Here is a 19,494-nt window from a genome sequence, read left to right as displayed (position 1 = left end):
TGCCGTTGAGAGTTGGGCCTTGATTTTGATCTGGTTTGTTGATAAATTATACATGTGGAGTAGTTTGAATCGGATTCTGGTGCTCATTCTGATGGTGACTCTGAAACTGATTCTAATGCTGATATGATTCCAATTGTGATGAAGATTACAATTCTAATGGTGGTGGTGATATAGATTTCAATGCTGATTCAGAGACTAATTCAGATTCAAATGCTTATTCTGATTCTTGTACTGATTCTCATACTTATGTGGGTTATAATTCTAATTGTGCGTCTGATACTGATTCTTATACTGATTTAGATTCTAATGCTTATTCTGATCTCGATACAGGAGCTGCTAATCCTAATGCTGTAGCTGAGGCTGATACTGATTATGATACTGATTGCAATAATGATTCTGATTCTAATGCTAATTCATTTTGAGTACTGATTGCAAATCTGTCAGTTCTGATTCTAATGCTGATTCATTTTGAATACTGATTTGGATTCTGTCAATTCTGAGTCTAATGCTGATTCATTTTAAATGTTGATTTAGATTCTGTCAGTTCTGATTCTAATGCTGATTCATTTTGAATAATGATTTTTATTATATCAGTTCTGACTGTTGTGCTAATTCCTTTTGAACATTGATTTTGATTATGCCAATTCTGATTCTAATTCTAATTAATTTTGAATGCTGTTTCTAGTTTTGATGCTGTTCCTCGTACTGATACTGCTTCAAATTCTGATGTGTTGATTCTCACATCAACTCTGATGCTAATTGTTATTTTGCCTCTCATGCTTGTGGTCAGGATGAAGTGGATGAGCTGCGAGCTGAGATGGAGGAGATCAGGGACAGTTACCTGGAGGAGGAGGTGTATCAGCTACAGGAGCTACGCAGGGAGCTGGACCGTTCCAATAAGAACTGCCGCATCCTCCAGTACCGTCTGCGCAAGGCCGAGCAGAAGAGCCTGCGTGTAGCACAGACCGGCCATGTGGATGGAGAACTGCTCCGCAACCTAGAACAAGACCTCAAGGTGTGTGTGTGGTTGAGTGCCTTTTCCCACAGAATAACAAAATGTGCTTTTAGCTGTTAACTTAGTCTCTCCTAAAGTTTCAGATTCTCCATAGAACAGTGCAATAATGGTAATAAAAGCATATCTACCTCTCTAGTGTTACTGCTGGATGTTTAGCCTGATTATTGCGATTTTTATATAACTTCAGTTTAAATGACATATTTCTATGGAATTATATAATTAATTACATGTGTAGTCACTCAATGAATTACATTTATATTCGATTTACATTTAGTATCAAAAGCTTAAAGTCTGCACTTCCAACTTTTTGTCATTGATTTGGTATTATAAAGTGACAAATTCAAATCATGCTCACCAAATCAACATTGGCCAGCAACACTCTAGAACTTTATGAAAAGAGAAAACATTCTAGAACAGTGTGAATAGGGGAGAAAATTCTACAACTGTGAAAATGGAAGAGAACATTCTAGAACAGTGTGAATGGTGAGAACATTCGAAAACAATGTGAAAAAGGAATAACATTATAAAACAGTATGAAAGAGGGAGAACATTATAGAACTGTGTAAATAGGGAAAACATTTTAGAACAGTCTGAATAGGATAGAAGATTCTAGAAGAATATGAATAGAAGAGGAAACGGTCTACAGCATGAATGGAGGAGAACATTCTAGAACGGTGTGAATTGTGGAGAACCTTTTAAAGTGTGAATTGGGTAGAACATTCTTGAACAATGTGAAATGGGGAGAAAAGTCTAGAATCTGAATCAAATACATGTATAGCACACAAACCAACATTGTTTTTTGGAGAAGGTGCTCTGGCCTTAAAGTGCAGCATCAGTTCAAAGTTTAGAACCTGCACTTGTGGCAGGTGTTCTCCAATTTTCAGTGAGCTGCAAGAGAGAGTTTAAAAATATAGTGTTTCAAAGAGGCATTTCAAAGTATACCTTAAATGGGATGTTTCCCACCATCACTTACTCATCTGCGTCCGTCTGACCACAGGTGGCCAAAGATGTGTCGGTACGTCTGCACAATGAGCTGGAGAGTGTGGAGGACAAGCGCACTCGGGCGGAGGATGAGAATGAGATGCTCAGGCAGAAGATCATTGAGGTGGAGATCTCCAAGCAGGCCCTGCACAACGAGCTGGAGAGAGCCAAAGAGGTACAGAACGTTCAGATTCTTCTCCTGCCCCAGACACAGCTTTTTGACAAAATCGCAAATTGGACAGACACCCAAGGAGGTGATTTATAATGACCCGCGAATACTGAGTTTATCATTCAGATGGCAAACTAATACGTGTATATACATATACCACAACTTCCACATTTGTGACTGAGGCATATTATATATACACATATGTACACACACACACATACAGGCTCTGACACACACATATATACATGTGTGTATATAAATGTGGAAGTCTGCAATGTTCTAGTATGGTACAGAGTTTGTGAAGAAACAGGGTGTTTCAGACAGAAAGTCCTTCATCAGCCTGCGCAGCTTTGGGGCCTTTTTGTACATTCACAGGCTGTAGTGTTGTGCTGTAGAGTAATGGGATGAGGAAGAGTTATTCCAGGGCTTGCGAGGTAAGCTTAAGCTAATCAGGAAGAACAGCATCATGGGTAGAATTGGCTCATAATGCGAGTCAGCACTCTGCAGACTGTCAGTGTAGAGGAGGATGACACAGCCACAGTGGCAGTCTAGAGTAAAACCCATGTAGAGAGTTCCTGATTATTTTGTAGTATAAAAGCTTTTGAGACACGGTTACAGCATGACTGTGATGAAGCACACCTCCATATAACTGTTTGATTATGTGTCTGGAAATGCATTCTATAGTTAGTCTTTCCATGTGTGAAAGGTAAGATGTTAGTTTTCATTCAGATTAGGCAAGAGATGTAATCACTTCAAGACATGGAAAAGAGTCGCCAGCATCCTGCAGAGTGTTTTTTGAACAGAGGCTATGTATGAATATTGCGAACGCTGTAAGAAGTTGTCCCCAGTCACAAGCAGCTGGTGTGAGATGGTTGCTGAGTGATTTAATTTTTTTACTACCAGAGATGAAAGACGAAACAGGTTTAAGAGATTTTATCTGGTGAAAAAGTGGTGAAGGATTGCCACAAAGCCCACATGCATTCCTTTCTGTTCCATGTATTGCACTCTTACCATGAAAACCTTTGCTTTTTGACAGATCGTTTAGACTGTGAGCTTTCATTCTGCTTTCCCTGTTATTGTATGCTTACTGATTATGAGGTAGTCGCATCGTCTGGTGAAAAGTGTTCAGTGTTTTTATCTAGTCCACTGCTGCAGTGGCAGGGCCTGTAATGGGTTCTGTGACAGTGTAAAATACAAAACCCTGCAGAGACTGTACCTATCAAAGCAGGCAAGGGATCAAATCAGCTTGAATTTTTTCTAAGCAGCTGCCCAGCATTCTGACTGATCTGCTGTGTGGTCTGACATTCTCTCAGTGTCTCACTGAGCCACAAATTAGTGAGAATTTCCAGTTAGAGCCTACAATTGCAGTGATTTTATATTGCTGTCATTGTACAGTCTTATGTGGTTGTATTAAAAGATTCTGTTCATGTGTAGTGACACAATTTAACAAGTTTTACATAATATGTTGTCAGCGATACACTGAGAGACTTTGTCTGCTTTAACTCATTAAATTTGTTCCCTGTTGGCCATAGTAAAATGGATCAGCATGCAGAATTGGAGCATTCTGTGTGCTACTGTATTTCATGTCACTATATGAAAGAAGCTCCATGCTGCCTTTATTCTTAGATGCACTGTGATAGTTTCTGAGTGTGCGCTTCCATTCAGAGTAAAATTCAATACTTATCCAAAATACTTCTAAATAAAATTAATTGTGTTCAGTAGTTTTTTAAATTGTATATTTGTGTGGACTAGACACCAGGCACCTTTTCTATTTGGGTAACCCCTGACCCATACATTGTTTGGGGAAGGGGGTCAGAATGCACAGTATGTTGCAATGCATGCTGGGGACTATAGTGCATTTCAGGGTGAAACAGGCTAATAAGAATAAAATATTAAAATAATTTCACTGGCTGAATAGGACTGTGTCACATGCCTGTAACTTGGTCAATGGGTCTTGGGTTTAACACATGGGCATTAAAAGGTTAAACTTACCACTGTTCTTTATTTGTCCTTCACTTGAAAATCTTGATAGATGTGAATCTCTTGTCTTGAATATTGTTAGATTACCTTTATTACATGTATTATCCATGCTGAACCTAGTGACCGCTAACTGAGTTATCAGGGCAACAGCTGTCAGTGAGTGAAAAAAATGGGATGGTAAACATGCAAAACATGGCAAGACTCATAGTGGGCCACTATGTAGTCATTAGATTATAAAAGTACATTCAAAATACCGCAATTTATCATAATATATTTGCCTGGACTAATCATCAGTGTTGAAGCTTTTAAAGCTGACAATTGTCGCTATTCATTCATGTTATTTTGTTTGACCTATAATGCAACTGGACCTTCGCAGGTTTCCTTATCAGCACAGGCCTTAGTAGATGTATGATGTACCATGATGTGTTTATAAGGCAGTGATAAGATTTAGCATCATGTTATGATTATTGTAAGGAGTGTGTTGGCCTTTGGTGCATGTGTGTGTGCGCTCAGCATGCGGTTGAGTCTGGTCAGTTTGTGCCATAGCAGCCTTTCGCATTTATCTTGACAGACTGTCTGACCTCTCTCACTCTCGTAGTCAAACACCTCCACTACCAACTCCAAATAGTAGAGTTCCCTACAGGGTCACTGTGAGACAGGGGCAGCAGGGTAGAGAGAGGGAGGGAGAGCTGATGTGAAGGAGTTGCTGTGCTGCTGTGAGACCACCCCCCTCTTCTCCTCCAACCGTGCCTCAGGTTTGCCCCAGAAAACAGTGAGCTCCAGTTCTCTCACATTTATCATGGGACTCGCTCCATCCCTTCATCCATCAATCCTTCCATTCCTCTATGCATGCATTCCTCCTATCTCTCTCTGCCAGAGGTGCTGAAACCAGATGTTCCACATCTCTCAAATGGGGAATAATTTAATGTCCTATTTATGCTGCTGCTGCATATGGTACTCTATACTACACTACTTATCTGCATCTCTGTGTGTCATTAAATAGTCATTAAATGCGTCATGATTCAGTTTGAATCATGTGGGCACCTGCGGTGAAAGGTGCCTCATTCATATGGAGTAGAGTATCCTGAACAGGCTGGAATGTGGTTAAGCCAGGCCAACAGGATGCTGTCTGCCCTGAAAACTGCCCTGACAGCCATGCCCTTCTCTAAAAATATTACTTCCACACATCAGATGTCAACATAGTTCGATCCAGTTCAGCCACATAGAGAGTTCACTGCTCACTTCAATGAAGGTGAATTGATGGCGAACGCTGTATGTGTGTAGGGCCCAGCTGATATGAATGTTTAGTGGCTGATACTGACTTATGAGTCAGATGGCTGATAAGTTTGGCTGATAATATTTTATATGTAAATTTTTTATATGTAGATTTTAATTTTGTTTCTATATTGTTTCTATATTTTTAGTTAAACAGTGCTTTACAGACTGATACAGTGATAAGTTCTCAACTGGTACTTTTTCCTAAGTGCAAAGAAAAACTTATAAATGTTCAAGCATAGGGGGTGGACCTGCTCAGAATTCATTATGGCTATATTTTCTTTTGCTATGTGTTCTCATGTTATATTGTTCTCATGTTCAAGAATTACATTTGGATATGTTATATATGTTTTTGTTGTTTTAACTATGTTGGTGTTTTGTGTTTATATGTACTAGTTGCCATAGTTAAAAAAGGGTCTTATTCATATTCATGTTGGGCTCCCAAGTGGCACAGCCATGTAAGGTTTAATCCTGCCATCGGGAGATTGTGAGTTTGAATCTTGTTGTGCCACATACCAAAAAAGTCGCTAATTATAAGGGGTTTGTAAAGCATAATCACAATAGGCGATATGACATTGATATCTATGCAGAAGAGACCTCCACATGAGTTGGACATATTGATGAATCAAGGCACTCATGTAATCAAACAATAGAAACAATTTTTGTCAAAATAATGCAGGTCAGTCTTTGTCACACATTTATATTCATCACTGCTTTTTAATATGTTGCATAGTATCGCAGTCTCATGATGAATTAGTCTCAAAACATCACTGTAAATATTTGAGCATCATAAGCATCAGGCAGATTCATATCATCACTCAGCAAACCGGTTGGTTTATTATTTTTGTACCTTTGTTCATTGAACAAAAATGTGTTTGTATTATTGGTAACTGTTGAGTCTCTTAATGTTTTCTTTGTAAACTGTAAGGACGAGAACTAAAACAACAGTGTTATATGGCAAAAGTTAAACAAAAAACAACTCAATGACTGTGGTAGTGAGATTAAATTGCAAAACACTATATTTTGCAAAATACATGTTTTTTTAATAGTACTTGAAAAATTTAGTTAACAGACTTTGGTCACTTAAATTAGAAAATGTTACTTCAAAAGTGGTCAATAAATCAATAAAATCACTAAAGTTTATTTGAATCATTCATCCAGGCGTCACTGCTTGTATTTCCAGCAAAATGAAATTGAAGTATTGATCTTTTTAATTTTGTCAAGTTGGGCCCCAGTATTTGTCATGTTCCTGTGAATAATCCTCCCATGAATGTTATGAATTCGATATTCTGTAACTCAGCCCCGATTTTTATAGATAGCAGTCCTGCAGCAGTATGTTTTCCTTCTCTGTTATGCCTGTTTCTTAATAATTAAACTTCAGAAGTCTCAGTTAGTGCTAGCGATTACAAAAACATGCTGTAACTTCATATTAATAAATTCTCATTTAACTCACTTAAATAAATGGCCACGTTCTCTCAAAAGTGTGGATTCTAAATGTTCAGTCCATAGCATGAGATTAAAGTGAAAAAGAGGATGTATGTGAAAAGTTATTATTGTACAGTCTTGTTTTGTAGAAAGAAAGCATGCTTTATGTTTGTGTGTCTTTTTTATTTTCTGACATATCATAATCATGTAGTTACAATAAAATAATTGTGTAATATGTGAACTAAATGACAGTAATAATACCTGTTAAGGCTGGTTAGGCTAAAGCAATAATGCTGTATAGGCCAAGCAGACATGCTTTTTAACTAACACAACACATTTTCAAGGACCACATGAAACAAACCACTAGAAACACTTATACTAAGGCCAATAAAACAGACCCTCTGCTTGCGAGCCTGGCAGATGCACGTGCCGATTGATGCACTGCATGCTTGCTTATTACGTTATCACTTTGCTAGCCTGTGCCTCAGCTGATGTGTTGGCAGTGCTTTAGTGTGCTGCCTGGGCTAGAATTAGCTGGGCTGAGCTACTGTGCTACACCTTGGCTGCATGTGCTGTATCTGCAGTTGTTTGCTGTTTTGTGTTGATGTATGGGGTACAACAGTACATCAATGTATGAGTAGTTGTGTCACAGTAATTACGTAATTGCAGTGGCCAACTGTGACCGTCAGAGCCAGGCCTTCAGCCATAAATATCAAAACAGTCAAAAACAAGGAAAAAATTCATCTCTACAATAATTAAAATACATTTTAACTTGACATGCAGCTTTGTTATGTCTAACTGACCGCTTGGTGCTTGAAAAGGCAAATCAATAAGACTTTACCTGCAAATGTAGATGCTATCATCTATGCAATGGGTTGATGACGTGAAAAGGCTATGAGAAATCAGCCCTCCGTTTCAATACAGGTTTTTAACAAGACTTCATCTACTTGGTCTCACCATTTTTCCTCAAGGGAATGCACTTTGCCATCTTGAGGGCTGTTCCGTTACCTTTTTAGATGAAGTGAAGGGTGTTACATGAGCCCTCAGAGGGGCGATAGATCAAGTAAACTCCAGTGTCGACTTCAGGAGCAGCAACTTGCTGAAAAAGTCATTGCAACCTAATGCATTTTTATACCGTAATGACGGACTAAGCAGTCTATGAGCCAAAGTAATACACTACTTTAAATTGCCTAACGTTTAAAAACAATAGTTCAAATTACTGGACTTTAATTTATATATTGCTCTGTTGAATTTGAAGATCATGGCAGGAAAGAAAGCATGTCTGTTTAATAACTGTCTATACTGGATTAAGGGATTAGTTCATCTGAAAATGATGGTGTCTCACAGTGAAACAAAGCTAGTAGTGCTAGTTAGCATGACTTGCTGACAGGCACACTGCTTTAATGCACATTTATACTTGTAACCCCTTAAACTGAAGGCGCATTATTATTATTAAACTTATTAGACTTTTAATTTAATAACTATTATGAATCCAGTATTTTTATGATTGTGATTTGAAAAGTCATGTAGTTCTGGGAGTTGTGAGGGTTCACATATGGACCATTTCAGTTTAAGAGGTTAACTGAGCTTGAACACCATCCAGTTAATAATAACCTGTGCCATGTCTGGCATATTGATTGAAATAAATCCTGCACTGTTCTCTCTCAGGGGAAGGTATTTTAGGAGGCTAGCTGGAGCTATAGTGGACCACACTGTTTGAACTGGGATTGGCGGATAGGCACAGGTTTTGGCCGACTGCACAGCTAGCTGTAGAACTGGCACCCAGATCAGCATTAATCCAACCGAGCGGACTGTTATGAAACCTCTTGGCAGGTTCAGCTTTCACAGGGGAGGAGGAAAGAGAGAGATAGTGCGACACAGAGTGAGAGAGAGAGAGAGACATAGAGAGAGAGGAAGAAAGAATGTGTGAGTGAGAGAGAGAGAGAGAGAGAGAGAGGAAGAAAGAGGCTGATGGGTTTATACATCTCTCTGGCTGTAATATGGCAACAGCTTATGGAGTTTTTTGTCAGCAGTGTATGAGTTGTGCATGCACTGGCATATTTGCACTGTTGCTACATGTGCTCACAGTGACACACTGATGTAGTTCTATAACAATTACAATGGCTTTGACACAGGTTGTCTGCTAGTGTTTTTTACTGATAGCAAAAAATAAGAATTTCAAACTAAATATCTTTTGAGAGATTTATTCAGGCCTGAAATTTTGGTCCAAACATGAATACAGACAGATCATTTTTTATCCTAGTCCGACTCAGTCAGACCCAACATACAGCGTTACATTCTAAGTCTGAAATCATCAAAATTCTGTACAAATCCAACCGACCCATATCACCAAGTTTAGAGTCCAAATAATCAAAGACAAATAAAGTGATAACCAAATATATACACTATATTTCCAAAAGTATTCGCTCGTCTGTCTTAATACGCATATGAACTTGAGAGACATCCTGTTCTTAATCCATAGGGTTTAATATAATGTCGGCCCACCCTTTGCAGCTATAACGGCTTCAACTCTTCTGGGAAAGCTTTCCACAAGGTTTAGGAATGTGTTTATGGGAATTTTTGACCATTCTTCTAGGAGTGCATTTGTAAGGTCAGACATTGATGTTGGATGAGAAGGCCTGGCTCTCAGACTCTGCTGTAATTCATCCCAAAGGTATTCTATTAGCTTGAGGTCAGGACTCCAAACCAGTCAAGTTCTTCCACACCTCAACTCACTCATCCATGTCTTTGTGGACCTTGCTTTGTGCACTGGTGTGCAGTCATGTTGGAACAGGAAGGGGCCATCCCCAAACTGTTCCCACAAAGTTGGAAGCATGAAATTTTCCAAAATCTCTTTGTGTGCTGAAGCTTAAGAGTTCCTTTCACTGGATCTAAGGGGCTGAGCCCAACTCCTGAAAAACAACCCCACACCATAATCCCCCCTCCACCAAACATTACACTTTGCACAATGCAGCAAGAGAAGTACCGTTCTCATCCATTGTACCTAGTACAAGTACCCAGACTCATCCATTGGATTGCCTAACAGAGAATCGTGATTCGTCACTCTAGAGAACACGTCTCACCTGCTCTAGAGTCCAGTGGTGGTGCTTTACACCACTGCATTTGATGCTTTGCATTGCGTTCGGTGATGTAAGGCTTGGATGCAGCTGCTCGGCCTTGGAAACTCATTCCATGATGCTCTCCATGCTGTTCTTGAGCTACTCTGAAGGCCACATGAAGTTTGGAGGTCTGTAGTGATTGACTGCAGAAAGTTGGCGACCTCTGTGCACTATGTGCCTCAGCATCCGCTGACCCTGCACTGTCATTTTACGTGGCCTACCACTTCATGGCTGAGTTGCTGTCATTCCCAATTGCTTCCACTTTGTTGTAATACCACTGACAGTTGACTGTGGCATATTTAACAGTGAGGAAATTGCACAGGTGGCGTCCTATCATGGTACCATGCTGGAATGATGATATAATGAAATATAATGGATATAATGAAATAATCATCTGTCAAAATTAAGTTTAAATCCCACTTTAATTAATTTATTCTTCAAGTTTAGTCTGGAGAAACTTTCCATAACATACTGTTGTCATGTTGTGCAGTGTTTGTATAGCAAGATGTTAGCTTCACCTGTTTAATTGAAAAGGTCTTTACACAGATTACCTGTAACAGACTGAACATCCTTTGGCTACACTAATCTTTACTTTCCTGAGTCAATTCACTGTTTATTTCCAGCTCGTCCATTGCCCTAAATAACACCAACATAGGAACATATAGACATTGCGTTGCTTATAAAGAGGTCTAAATTATTATTAAATTTTAATTCACAGAATTAACTTTTTCCCCCTCTGTGTAAAAGGGTATCATGACACAGTACAGTATAATACTCAATGTGACCTATAACAGCCACTTCATGGATCACCACCTTATCGTGGTGGAGGGGTTTGCGAGCTATGTTGTCTGGAGCAAAGCTCTTGGTAGGATCTCCCATTAACTCATGGTGCCCGGCCAGGCCCGAAGGGGTTACATGAGTCCCCCCTTCCATCGACCCACCACCAATGGGAGGGGCAGTAGTAGGTGTTTGGTGCTTTGTGGATCGGGCAGTGTCCGAAGGCGTGGGCCTTGGCGTTCTGATCCTCGGTTGCTGAAACTGGTTTTTGGAACTTGGAATGTTACCGCACTGGCGGGGAAGGAGTCTGAGTTGGTGCGCAAGGTTGAGAGATACCGGCTAGATATAGTCGGGCTCACCTCAACACACAGCTTGGGCTCTGGGTCCAATCTCCTTGAGAGGGGCTGGACTTTATTCTTTTCTGGGGTTGCCCATGGTGAGAGGCAGCGGGCAGGTGTGGGCTTTCTCATAGCCCCTTGACTCGGTGCCTGTATGTTGGGGTTTTCTCCAGTGGACGAGAGGGTAGCTTCCCTACGCCTTCGGGTTGGGGAACGGGTCCTGACTGCTGTCTGTGCTTATGCACCGAACAGCAGTTCAGAGTACCCAGTGTTCTTAGAGTCCTTGGGAAGGATGCTTGAAAGTGCTCCTCCTGGAGACTCTATTGTCCTACTGGGGGACTTCAACGCTCACGTGGGCAATGACAGTGTGACCTGGAGGGGTGTGATTGGGAGGAATGGCCTCTCTGATCTGAACTCGAGTGGTGTTCAGTTTTTGGACTTCTGTGCAAACCACAGTTTGTCCATCACGAACACAATCATGTTTGAACACAAGGATGTCCATAAGTGCACATGGCACCAGGACACCATAGGCCGCAGTTCAATGATTGACTTTGTAGTCGTATCATCGGACTTGCGGCCATGTGTTTTGGACACTCGGGTAAAGAGAGGAGCTGAGCTGTCAAATGATCACCACCTGGTGGTGAGTTGGATCAGGAGGTGGGTGAAGATGCCGGTCAGACTGGGCAAACCCAAACGTATAGTGAGGGTTTGCTGGGAACGTCTGGCAGAAGAACCTGTCAGATTGATCTTCAACTCACACCTCCGTCAGAACTTTGACCAGATATTGGGGGAGGTGGGGGACATTGACTCAGATTGGGCCATGTTCCACTCCTCCATTGTTGAAGCGGCTGACTGTAGCTGTGGCCCAAGGTAGTAGGTGCCTGTCGGGGCGGTAATCCTCAAACCCGGTGGTGGACACCCAAGGTGAGAGATGCCGTCAAGCTGAAGAAGGAGTCCTACCGGGCATGGTTGGCCTGTGGGACATCAGAGGCAGCTGGCAGGTATCGACAGGCCAAGCGATCTGCGGCTTCAGTCATCACCAAGGCAATAACTCAGGTGTGGGAGGAGTTTGGTGAGGCCTTTAAGTCTGCTCCGAAAAGATTCTGGCAATCCATCAGGCGACTCAGAAGGGGAAAGCAATGTGCCACTAGCACTGTATATAGTGGAGATGGTGTGCTGCTGACTTCAACTGAAGATGTCATTGGGCGGTGGAAGGAATACTTTGAGGACCTTCTCAATCCCACCGACACGTTCTCCAGTGAGGAGGCAGAGTCTGGAGACACAGGAATAGGCTCGTCCATTACTGCGGCCGAAGTCATTAAGGTAGTTAAAAAGCTCCTTGGTGGTAAGGCTCCTGGGGTGGATGAGATCCGTCCCGAGTTCCTCAAGGCTCTGGATGTTGTGGGGCTGTCTTGGCTGACATGCCTTTTCAGCATTGCGTGGACATCGGGGGCGGTGCCACTGGATTGGCAGACTGGGGTGGTGGTGCCTCTTTTTAAAAAGGGGGACCGGAGGGTGTGTTCCAACTACAGGGGAATCACACTCCTCCACCTCCCTGGCAAGGTCTATGCAGGGGTACTGGAGAAGAGAGTCCGGCTTATAGTCGAACCTCGGATTCAGGAGGAGCAGTGTGGGTTCCGCCCTGGTCATGGAACACTGGACCAACTCTTCACCCTCTCCAGGATTCTGGAGGGCTCATGGCAGTTTGCCCAACCAGTCCACATGTGCTTTGTGGATCTGGAGAAGGCATTCGACTGTGTTCTGTGGGGTATTCTGTGGGAGGTGCTTCGGGAGTACAGGGTACATGGCTCTTTGCTACGAGCCATTCAGGCCCTGTACAAACAAAGCAGGAGCTTGGTTCGCATGGCCGGCAGTAAGTCAGACTCGTTCCCAGTGAGAGTTGGACTCCGTCAGGGCTGCCCTTTGTCACTGATTCTATTCATAATTTTTATGGATAGAATTTCTAGGAGCAGTCAGGGGAAGGAGGGTGTCTGGTTTCGTGACCTCAAGGTCACATCGCTGCTGTTTGCAGATGATGTGGTCGTTTTGGGGACATCAGGCCGTGAACTTCAGCTTTCGCTGGATCGGTTTGCAGCCGAGTGTGAAGCGGCCGGGATGAGAATCAGTACCTCTAAGTCCGAGACCATGGTTCTCAAGCGGAAAAGGGTGGAGAGCCCACTCTGGGTCTGGGATAAGCTCTTGCCTCAAGTGGAGGCGTTTAAGTGTCTCGGGGTCTTGTTCACGAGTGATGGTACAAGGGAGCGGGAGATTGACAGGCAGATTGGTGGTGAGTCAGCAGTGATGCAGGCTCTTTACCGCTCTGTTGTGGTAAAGAAAGAGCTGAGCCACAAGGCAAAGCTCTCGATTTACCGGTCAATCTACATTCCTACCCTCACCTATGGTCATGAGCTTTGGGTAATGACCAAAAGAATAAGATTGCGAATATAAGCGGCCAAAATGAGTTTCCTCCGCAGGGTGTCTGGACTCTCCCTTAGAGATAGGGGGAGAAGTTCGGTCATCCGGGAGGGATTTGGAGTAGAGCCGCTGCTTCTTCACATCGAGAGGAGCCAGTTGAGGTGGTTCGGGCATCTGGTTAGGATGCCTCCTGGACGCCTCCACCAGTCCACCAGGGAGGAGACCCCGGGGAAGACCCAGGACTATATTGCCCAGCTGGCCTGGGAGTGCCTCGGAACCCCCCCCCCTCCCCCCCCCCCCTCCTCTGGGCCTCATGGCTTAAGATGCTGCCCCCGCGACACGAACCTCGGAGAAGCGGAAGATGATGGATGGATGGATGGGATGGATGGATGGACCTATAACAGAGCTGTTGACTATGCTGTGGCCTCTATACATACAGCCTTGGAAGCTGTATCACAGCATGCACATCATTCCCACAATCACCTTCATCCCATTACAGCTGCAATACTGTGTTTCATAGCACGGTTCATAAAGTAGATACTGATTCTTCAGCATGGGAGATGTACTGCAGTTTCAGTGCAGCACAAAAGACAAAGACACTGAACCCCCTTTTTGCTGTGGTTGATGTTTTAGGGAGAAGGAATCTCATTGACCTAGTTAGTGTCTTCTTTCCATCTCTGCCAGTGTAGAGGGGCAGGGCCAGCGGCTGTGTGAGGTGTCTCCCGTTACAGTGAATTATGCTATACTGACATGAAGTAGAACCATTAAAGGAATAGGGTAGTGAAAAATCTAATTTACATGATTTTCCACTTACAGCCAATGCATCAGTTTTGCTTTTTAGTTTAGAACTGGAGCTGCAAGGCTAAAAGTGCACATTATAAACACTGTAAATCAGTTCAAGCTTTAAATACATCCACAGAACTTCTCTCAACCCCCTCAAACCACATCCAGGTCTTAATTCAGGTTTTGCAGATGAGTCAAAGTGGGAGCACATTATGATGATGTACACACAATATAAAGGGCAATATATATATTTATATTTATACATACAGGGTATTGTAAAAATTGTGTTATCTGTATTACAGAAACTTCTTAACTCTGAAATGTTTTCTTGAGTAAATGGAAAAGAATAAGATTTTTTCCTAACTCCAGATAAGAAAACAATATCAGAGTAACATCTTAACTAGACAAAATTTCCTAAATTCTGTCCTGATGACAACCACAGAGGTGTCTTAACTTCTGTTATAATCTTCCATTTCTAATGATTTTAGGCAGCTGTGACTGGCAGCTCAGTTCAATACTAGCATAATGTTGTTACGTTTATTTATGCAGCTAAATGTTGGTTTCAATTGTGAGATCTTTTTTCGAAATTCCAGACACAACAGACACACCGTCCCTTAATATTACCATTGTCTGTAAATGATGATCAAACCTTGTTAGATGGTGTAACTTACATTTTTAATGTTATTTTGCTAACTTGTTCGCATTTCAGCTGTGCGTGTATGGTCGGTTGCTAGGTAACAGTCATGACTTCTGTAATAGAAATTTGTGAAAAAATCTTATCTAGACCTTTCGAATGTCAACCTAAAACAAAAAGATGAGAAGTTTCTGTAATATGGCCTCAGGTTCCTATAACAACCTATGTCAACCACAAGTCAGTAAGCTTCTTGGTAATGAACTGTTTACATCTTAATGTTTAAAATTATGCAGACATTGTGAGAAATTGGCAGAATACCCCTTTAATGCAAATGAAGTGAATACATTATCAGTGAATTCTACTGTACGTTTGGGAGTGTGTGCTTTCTGTGTTTAGATGTTGGTTTTTTTAAAGGCTGCGTCTGCGTCCCCCTGCGTATCTGCACTGGGAGGTGAGAAATGAGGAGATATTTGTATCCAAGAGCACAGTGCTGTAATTGCAGCATCAGCTCAGGCTTTGATGTGAAGAGCGGAGGGTTGTGAAGAGGGGAGAACAAAGCAGCGTCTAACATTCTACATTTCTTACATCAGAGTGCTGGAGCATTCTCCACATGCTGATGAGATCTGGACTCCTGTGCCTTCTGTCACTTCTACAGTTTTTATTACGGTCACCATAGTATAGCAGTCACACCACAGCCTTTTACACCATGCTATACACTACACTCCTAAAAAAGATGGTTCTTTAAAGGTTCTTTAGTAACGACAGTAGTTCTGTATAGAATCATCAACACTCAAAGAACCTTTTGCATGTTTAAATGGTTCTTTGCATGGTGACATGGTTCATCAGATCAATGGAGAATGTGTTGTATGCAGTTATGTATAGAACCTTTCTTGAGAATGAATCTACATAGCAGCAAAAAGGGTTCTACTATTGTTAAGATGTCAAGCTTGTAACTATAGAAATACCCCTTTTTGGTTCCACGTAGAGCCATTTTTTTCTAAAAGGTCCTAAGTAGAACCATATACAACACATTCTCCATCCATGTGATAAACCATTTCATGATGCAAAGGACTCTTTAACCCTCTATTGCACTCATTATGAGAGCAATTTAAAAAAATATTCACTGTTCTTCAATAAAATGGACCTGATTATTAAATATCAAAAAATTTGGAAAAAAGGTATGTGTGTAGGGAGTATGTTGTCTTTAGGCAACATTATGCGACAATGAGAAAAACTTATATAGAGCTTTGTTCACTGAAGAGGTGAGACCTGGCTTGTGACTTGCTAAATCCATTTCACTGTCGCACAATGTTGCTTCTAGGCAACATATTCCTGAAAGTTCTCATAACAAAATAATTGATACTGAATGTAAAAAAGAGGTTTAAAAGCACCCACTAAGATACAGTTCAACCAAGTGCATGCTTTTTATTGATTTACTTAAAATCTTCCCTATATTGTTCAACCTATTGTTGACTTTAAATATGCATGTTTTTGATGCGAGGAAAATTAGTTTGTTGTCCTGAGGCAACATCATGTAATAGTGGATTAAACAAGCAAATGGTTCTTTAAGTGTTCATGATTCTATATATAACCATTATCTCTACTAAAGAATCCTTAAAGTACCATACATACAAAATTATATTAATTGCTCAGCTGAAGTAAATAGAGTATTTTACAGTAATATATCATACCATGTCAGATTATATACATGTATCATGTATAGGTGTGATATGAATGTTTGCCCACATTGCCTAATATAACCAGACTTCCTTTTTTCTTATTGTTCCTTGCAAAGGCATGCAGTCTGAAGCAACCCTCTTGAAATGCCATTTGGAATTTGATCCATTAGTGTAATCTGTTTAAAATCTATTGGCACAAGTAAACAATCTAAAATCACAGATTATTATGTTTGCTGCAATTGTGAATGTGATTTGGAGAATTTGAACAGTGGTTAATATTTACACATCATTTGAGTCAGGGAGGTTTGAGTGTGCATAATTTACAGACTTGAGAGTGTGAAGATTTTTGGAATGAGTAAGCGTGTGATAGTGTGTGAGCAGTGAGAATCAAGTCTTAGAGGAGTCTTTTTTTGCATTGGTGTCTATATTTATAGAGCTGAATACGATGAATACTTTTCAGGGTTTTGATAATCTCCTCTACAGTGAGGAAAGAAAAACACTCTTTGCTGCATAGAACAAAAGCTGTGTGTGGACATTAAAGACTGAAGGGCGACGTTTTCAATAACATCACGCAGGCGGGCAGTGAAATGCCTCTTGAGTTTTCTGTATTGCAGGGATCTTTGTTGGCACACAACATGTTGGTATTTGGATTTGGTGCAGCTCTGTGTACATCAGCAATAAACAATGCACTAAACAAACTGTATAACAGTAGATATAAAGGAAGGCATTTGAAACAGCATGGATGTTGTAAATGAATACATATGTGACAGAAGTGTATTATAGTCATGACCTTGCGCTAGGGCTGCAATGTCTCCATCTGCATCAAATAAGTACTAGTCCATCAGTGACTCCTGATACTCTTGATCAAAAGTGTGGAATGTGGAGTGTATGAGCAGTGAACCAAATGCCCTCAGTTTTCAGAGTGCTGCTCCATACATCAGCGAGCTGCCTTGATGTTGTTAATTAAATTCTGTCTGTAATTCGAAAGGGTCTGAAGAGCTGTATTCTGGCGATAACACCTAGCATTAGTGGTTTCTAAATATAAAATCAGGGAGATATTTTCCAGCCCATATTCCTCACAGGGCCTGTGGAAGAGGGCCTGAGGTCTGTTCAGGGGCAGTGACTGCACTTTGGCATGGAACAGAGTGATGTAGCTGACTTCACACACCTCTCTTTCTGGTGTGTTTGGACAAAAATCAGATTTACACAATTCCCTACTTTCTCACACACACACGGAATTCATTAGTCATGATATGTTTGGAGTTTCCACACAGACCTAGGTCTGGGGCTGGTCTAGCATACCAGCATCCTAAACACAACATATGCTGGTTTGCTGGTGACCAGCATATTAACTTCCATTGCTGCTGACCAGCATATCAGCATCCAAAACATAAGGGCTGGATTTGCTGGTGACCAGGCTGTTTTTGGTGACCTGTACTGTTTTTTATAGCAGGGTTGTTTCTTAGGTTTTGTACTAGAGCTGCGAGGCTAATGTAACACATGAGCAATGGAAGCACAGCCAGTTAGCATTTTGGTGCTCAAAGGCAAAATGGTTTCAGGCAAATGTGTCATGATTTAGGCAAGCAGTTTGCACAGTTTGCACAAATCAAGACTCATCTTTAATAAACAATTTTAATGTAGTCTTATTATCTGCAGGTGTTCTGTAAACTTTTCATTCAACATGGCTTAAAAAAATGAGACATATAATGAAGCGCTACACACAGTAAATGTGATGTTAAAGGAAAGTAGCAAAAACAACAGGAAATGGTTTGTTAGTTTGTTGTTTATATAAAACTTGCTAGCTAGCACAACAGCTACAGTATTTTTAAAGGAATCTGATGTGCAACTTACTAAAATGTCAGTTAGATTAACTGGCAACTCCAGCTATAATAGTTATTATGCTATTCAAACTACACGCTAGCCAACCAGTAAAGTTGTTTTTCTCTTTTTTCTTTTTTTTAAACTGCTTTCATGGTCTGTAGCATTTCATACAGAACATTTTCTTCTATAAAGAAAGGCTCAGTATTTGAAGATGTGTTGAACCTGGTGCCAATGTGAGCTGTGGGAGAGCAGCATTGTAGTAATGTCTGTGCATAACTGTAGCAAAACTGACATGCAGTGTCAGTGTCATTTTATCAGTGGTGTTTTATTTTGTTTTGGTTTTTTTTTGTCTTATTTTGTGGCTAAAATTTGATAAGTTGTAAGCCTTGAGTCCGAATTGAGTCATGAGTCATTTAAAGGCAAGTCAGACTGAAGTCACTAACAAGTAAAGGAGGTATAGCCACCAGTTAGCATCGTGCAAAGCACACTGGCCTCAAACCATGAGTTTGAGCACCATAACTTTAACTAATGGCAATTAACTATTCTTTTATTTATTAATTTAATTAGCCTCGTAGCTCCAGTGCAAAATTAAAGAAGTAAACTTTGGACACCAAACATGTCTTAACTGATTGACTAAATGGCAAGGAGGAATATTTGTTAATTAACTTTTAATCTCATTGACTAAATCGTTTTGTTTTCCCTGCAGTTACTGAATAGGAAGCCTTAGAATGTGGACATGTTCTCTATATCTGTTTCTTTCTCTCAGTCGTCCACTAGTGCTTTCTTGCTCTTTCCTACAGGGTGTGTGAGTCTTTCAATTTCTGTATCTTAGTCATCATTCAGTGCTGGGGAAGAGATTGAAACAAAGACGGATGAGTCAGAATTCCACAGGACCCCAGCTATAATATAGTAAACATTATTTCAGGCCCAGCCCTTCCTGAGAGTGGACAGTGGTACTTTCTAGCTTCATAGTATTTGATTTGGAGAGAACAGAGTTATGCTCAGCCATTTCGATCAGCTTTTAGAGAGAAAGAGAAAGAGAGAGGGATATAGAAGGAAAGACGGATGGGGGGTGGGTAGAGG

The 19,494-nt window shown here is 41.1% G+C and overlaps 1 protein-coding gene across 4 annotated transcripts in view; it reads left to right on the top strand.

Moving 5' to 3' along the window:
- The window catches only part of LOC108442432 (microtubule cross-linking factor 1), a 117,258-nt gene that overhangs the window by 4,197 nt on the left and 93,567 nt on the right, over positions 1-19,494 (top strand). For all 4 annotated transcript variants that reach the window (XR_005129055.1, XM_017722459.2, XM_037530834.1 and 1 more), the window contains exons 2-3: positions 791-1,015; positions 2,013-2,171. Coding sequence is in view for 3 of the 4 variants with exons in the window: in XM_017722459.2 (XP_017577948.2) it covers positions 791-1,015; positions 2,013-2,171 (384 nt within the window). In the remaining variant the exon portion in view is untranslated. The remainder of the gene's footprint in view (positions 1-790; positions 1,016-2,012; positions 2,172-19,494) is intronic.

Source organism: Pygocentrus nattereri, chromosome 19, assembly GCF_015220715.1.
Source record: "Pygocentrus nattereri isolate fPygNat1 chromosome 19, fPygNat1.pri, whole genome shotgun sequence".
NCBI lineage: Eukaryota > Metazoa > Chordata > Actinopteri > Characiformes > Serrasalmidae > Pygocentrus > Pygocentrus nattereri.
This window is presented reverse-complemented; position numbering and strand designations above follow the sequence as displayed.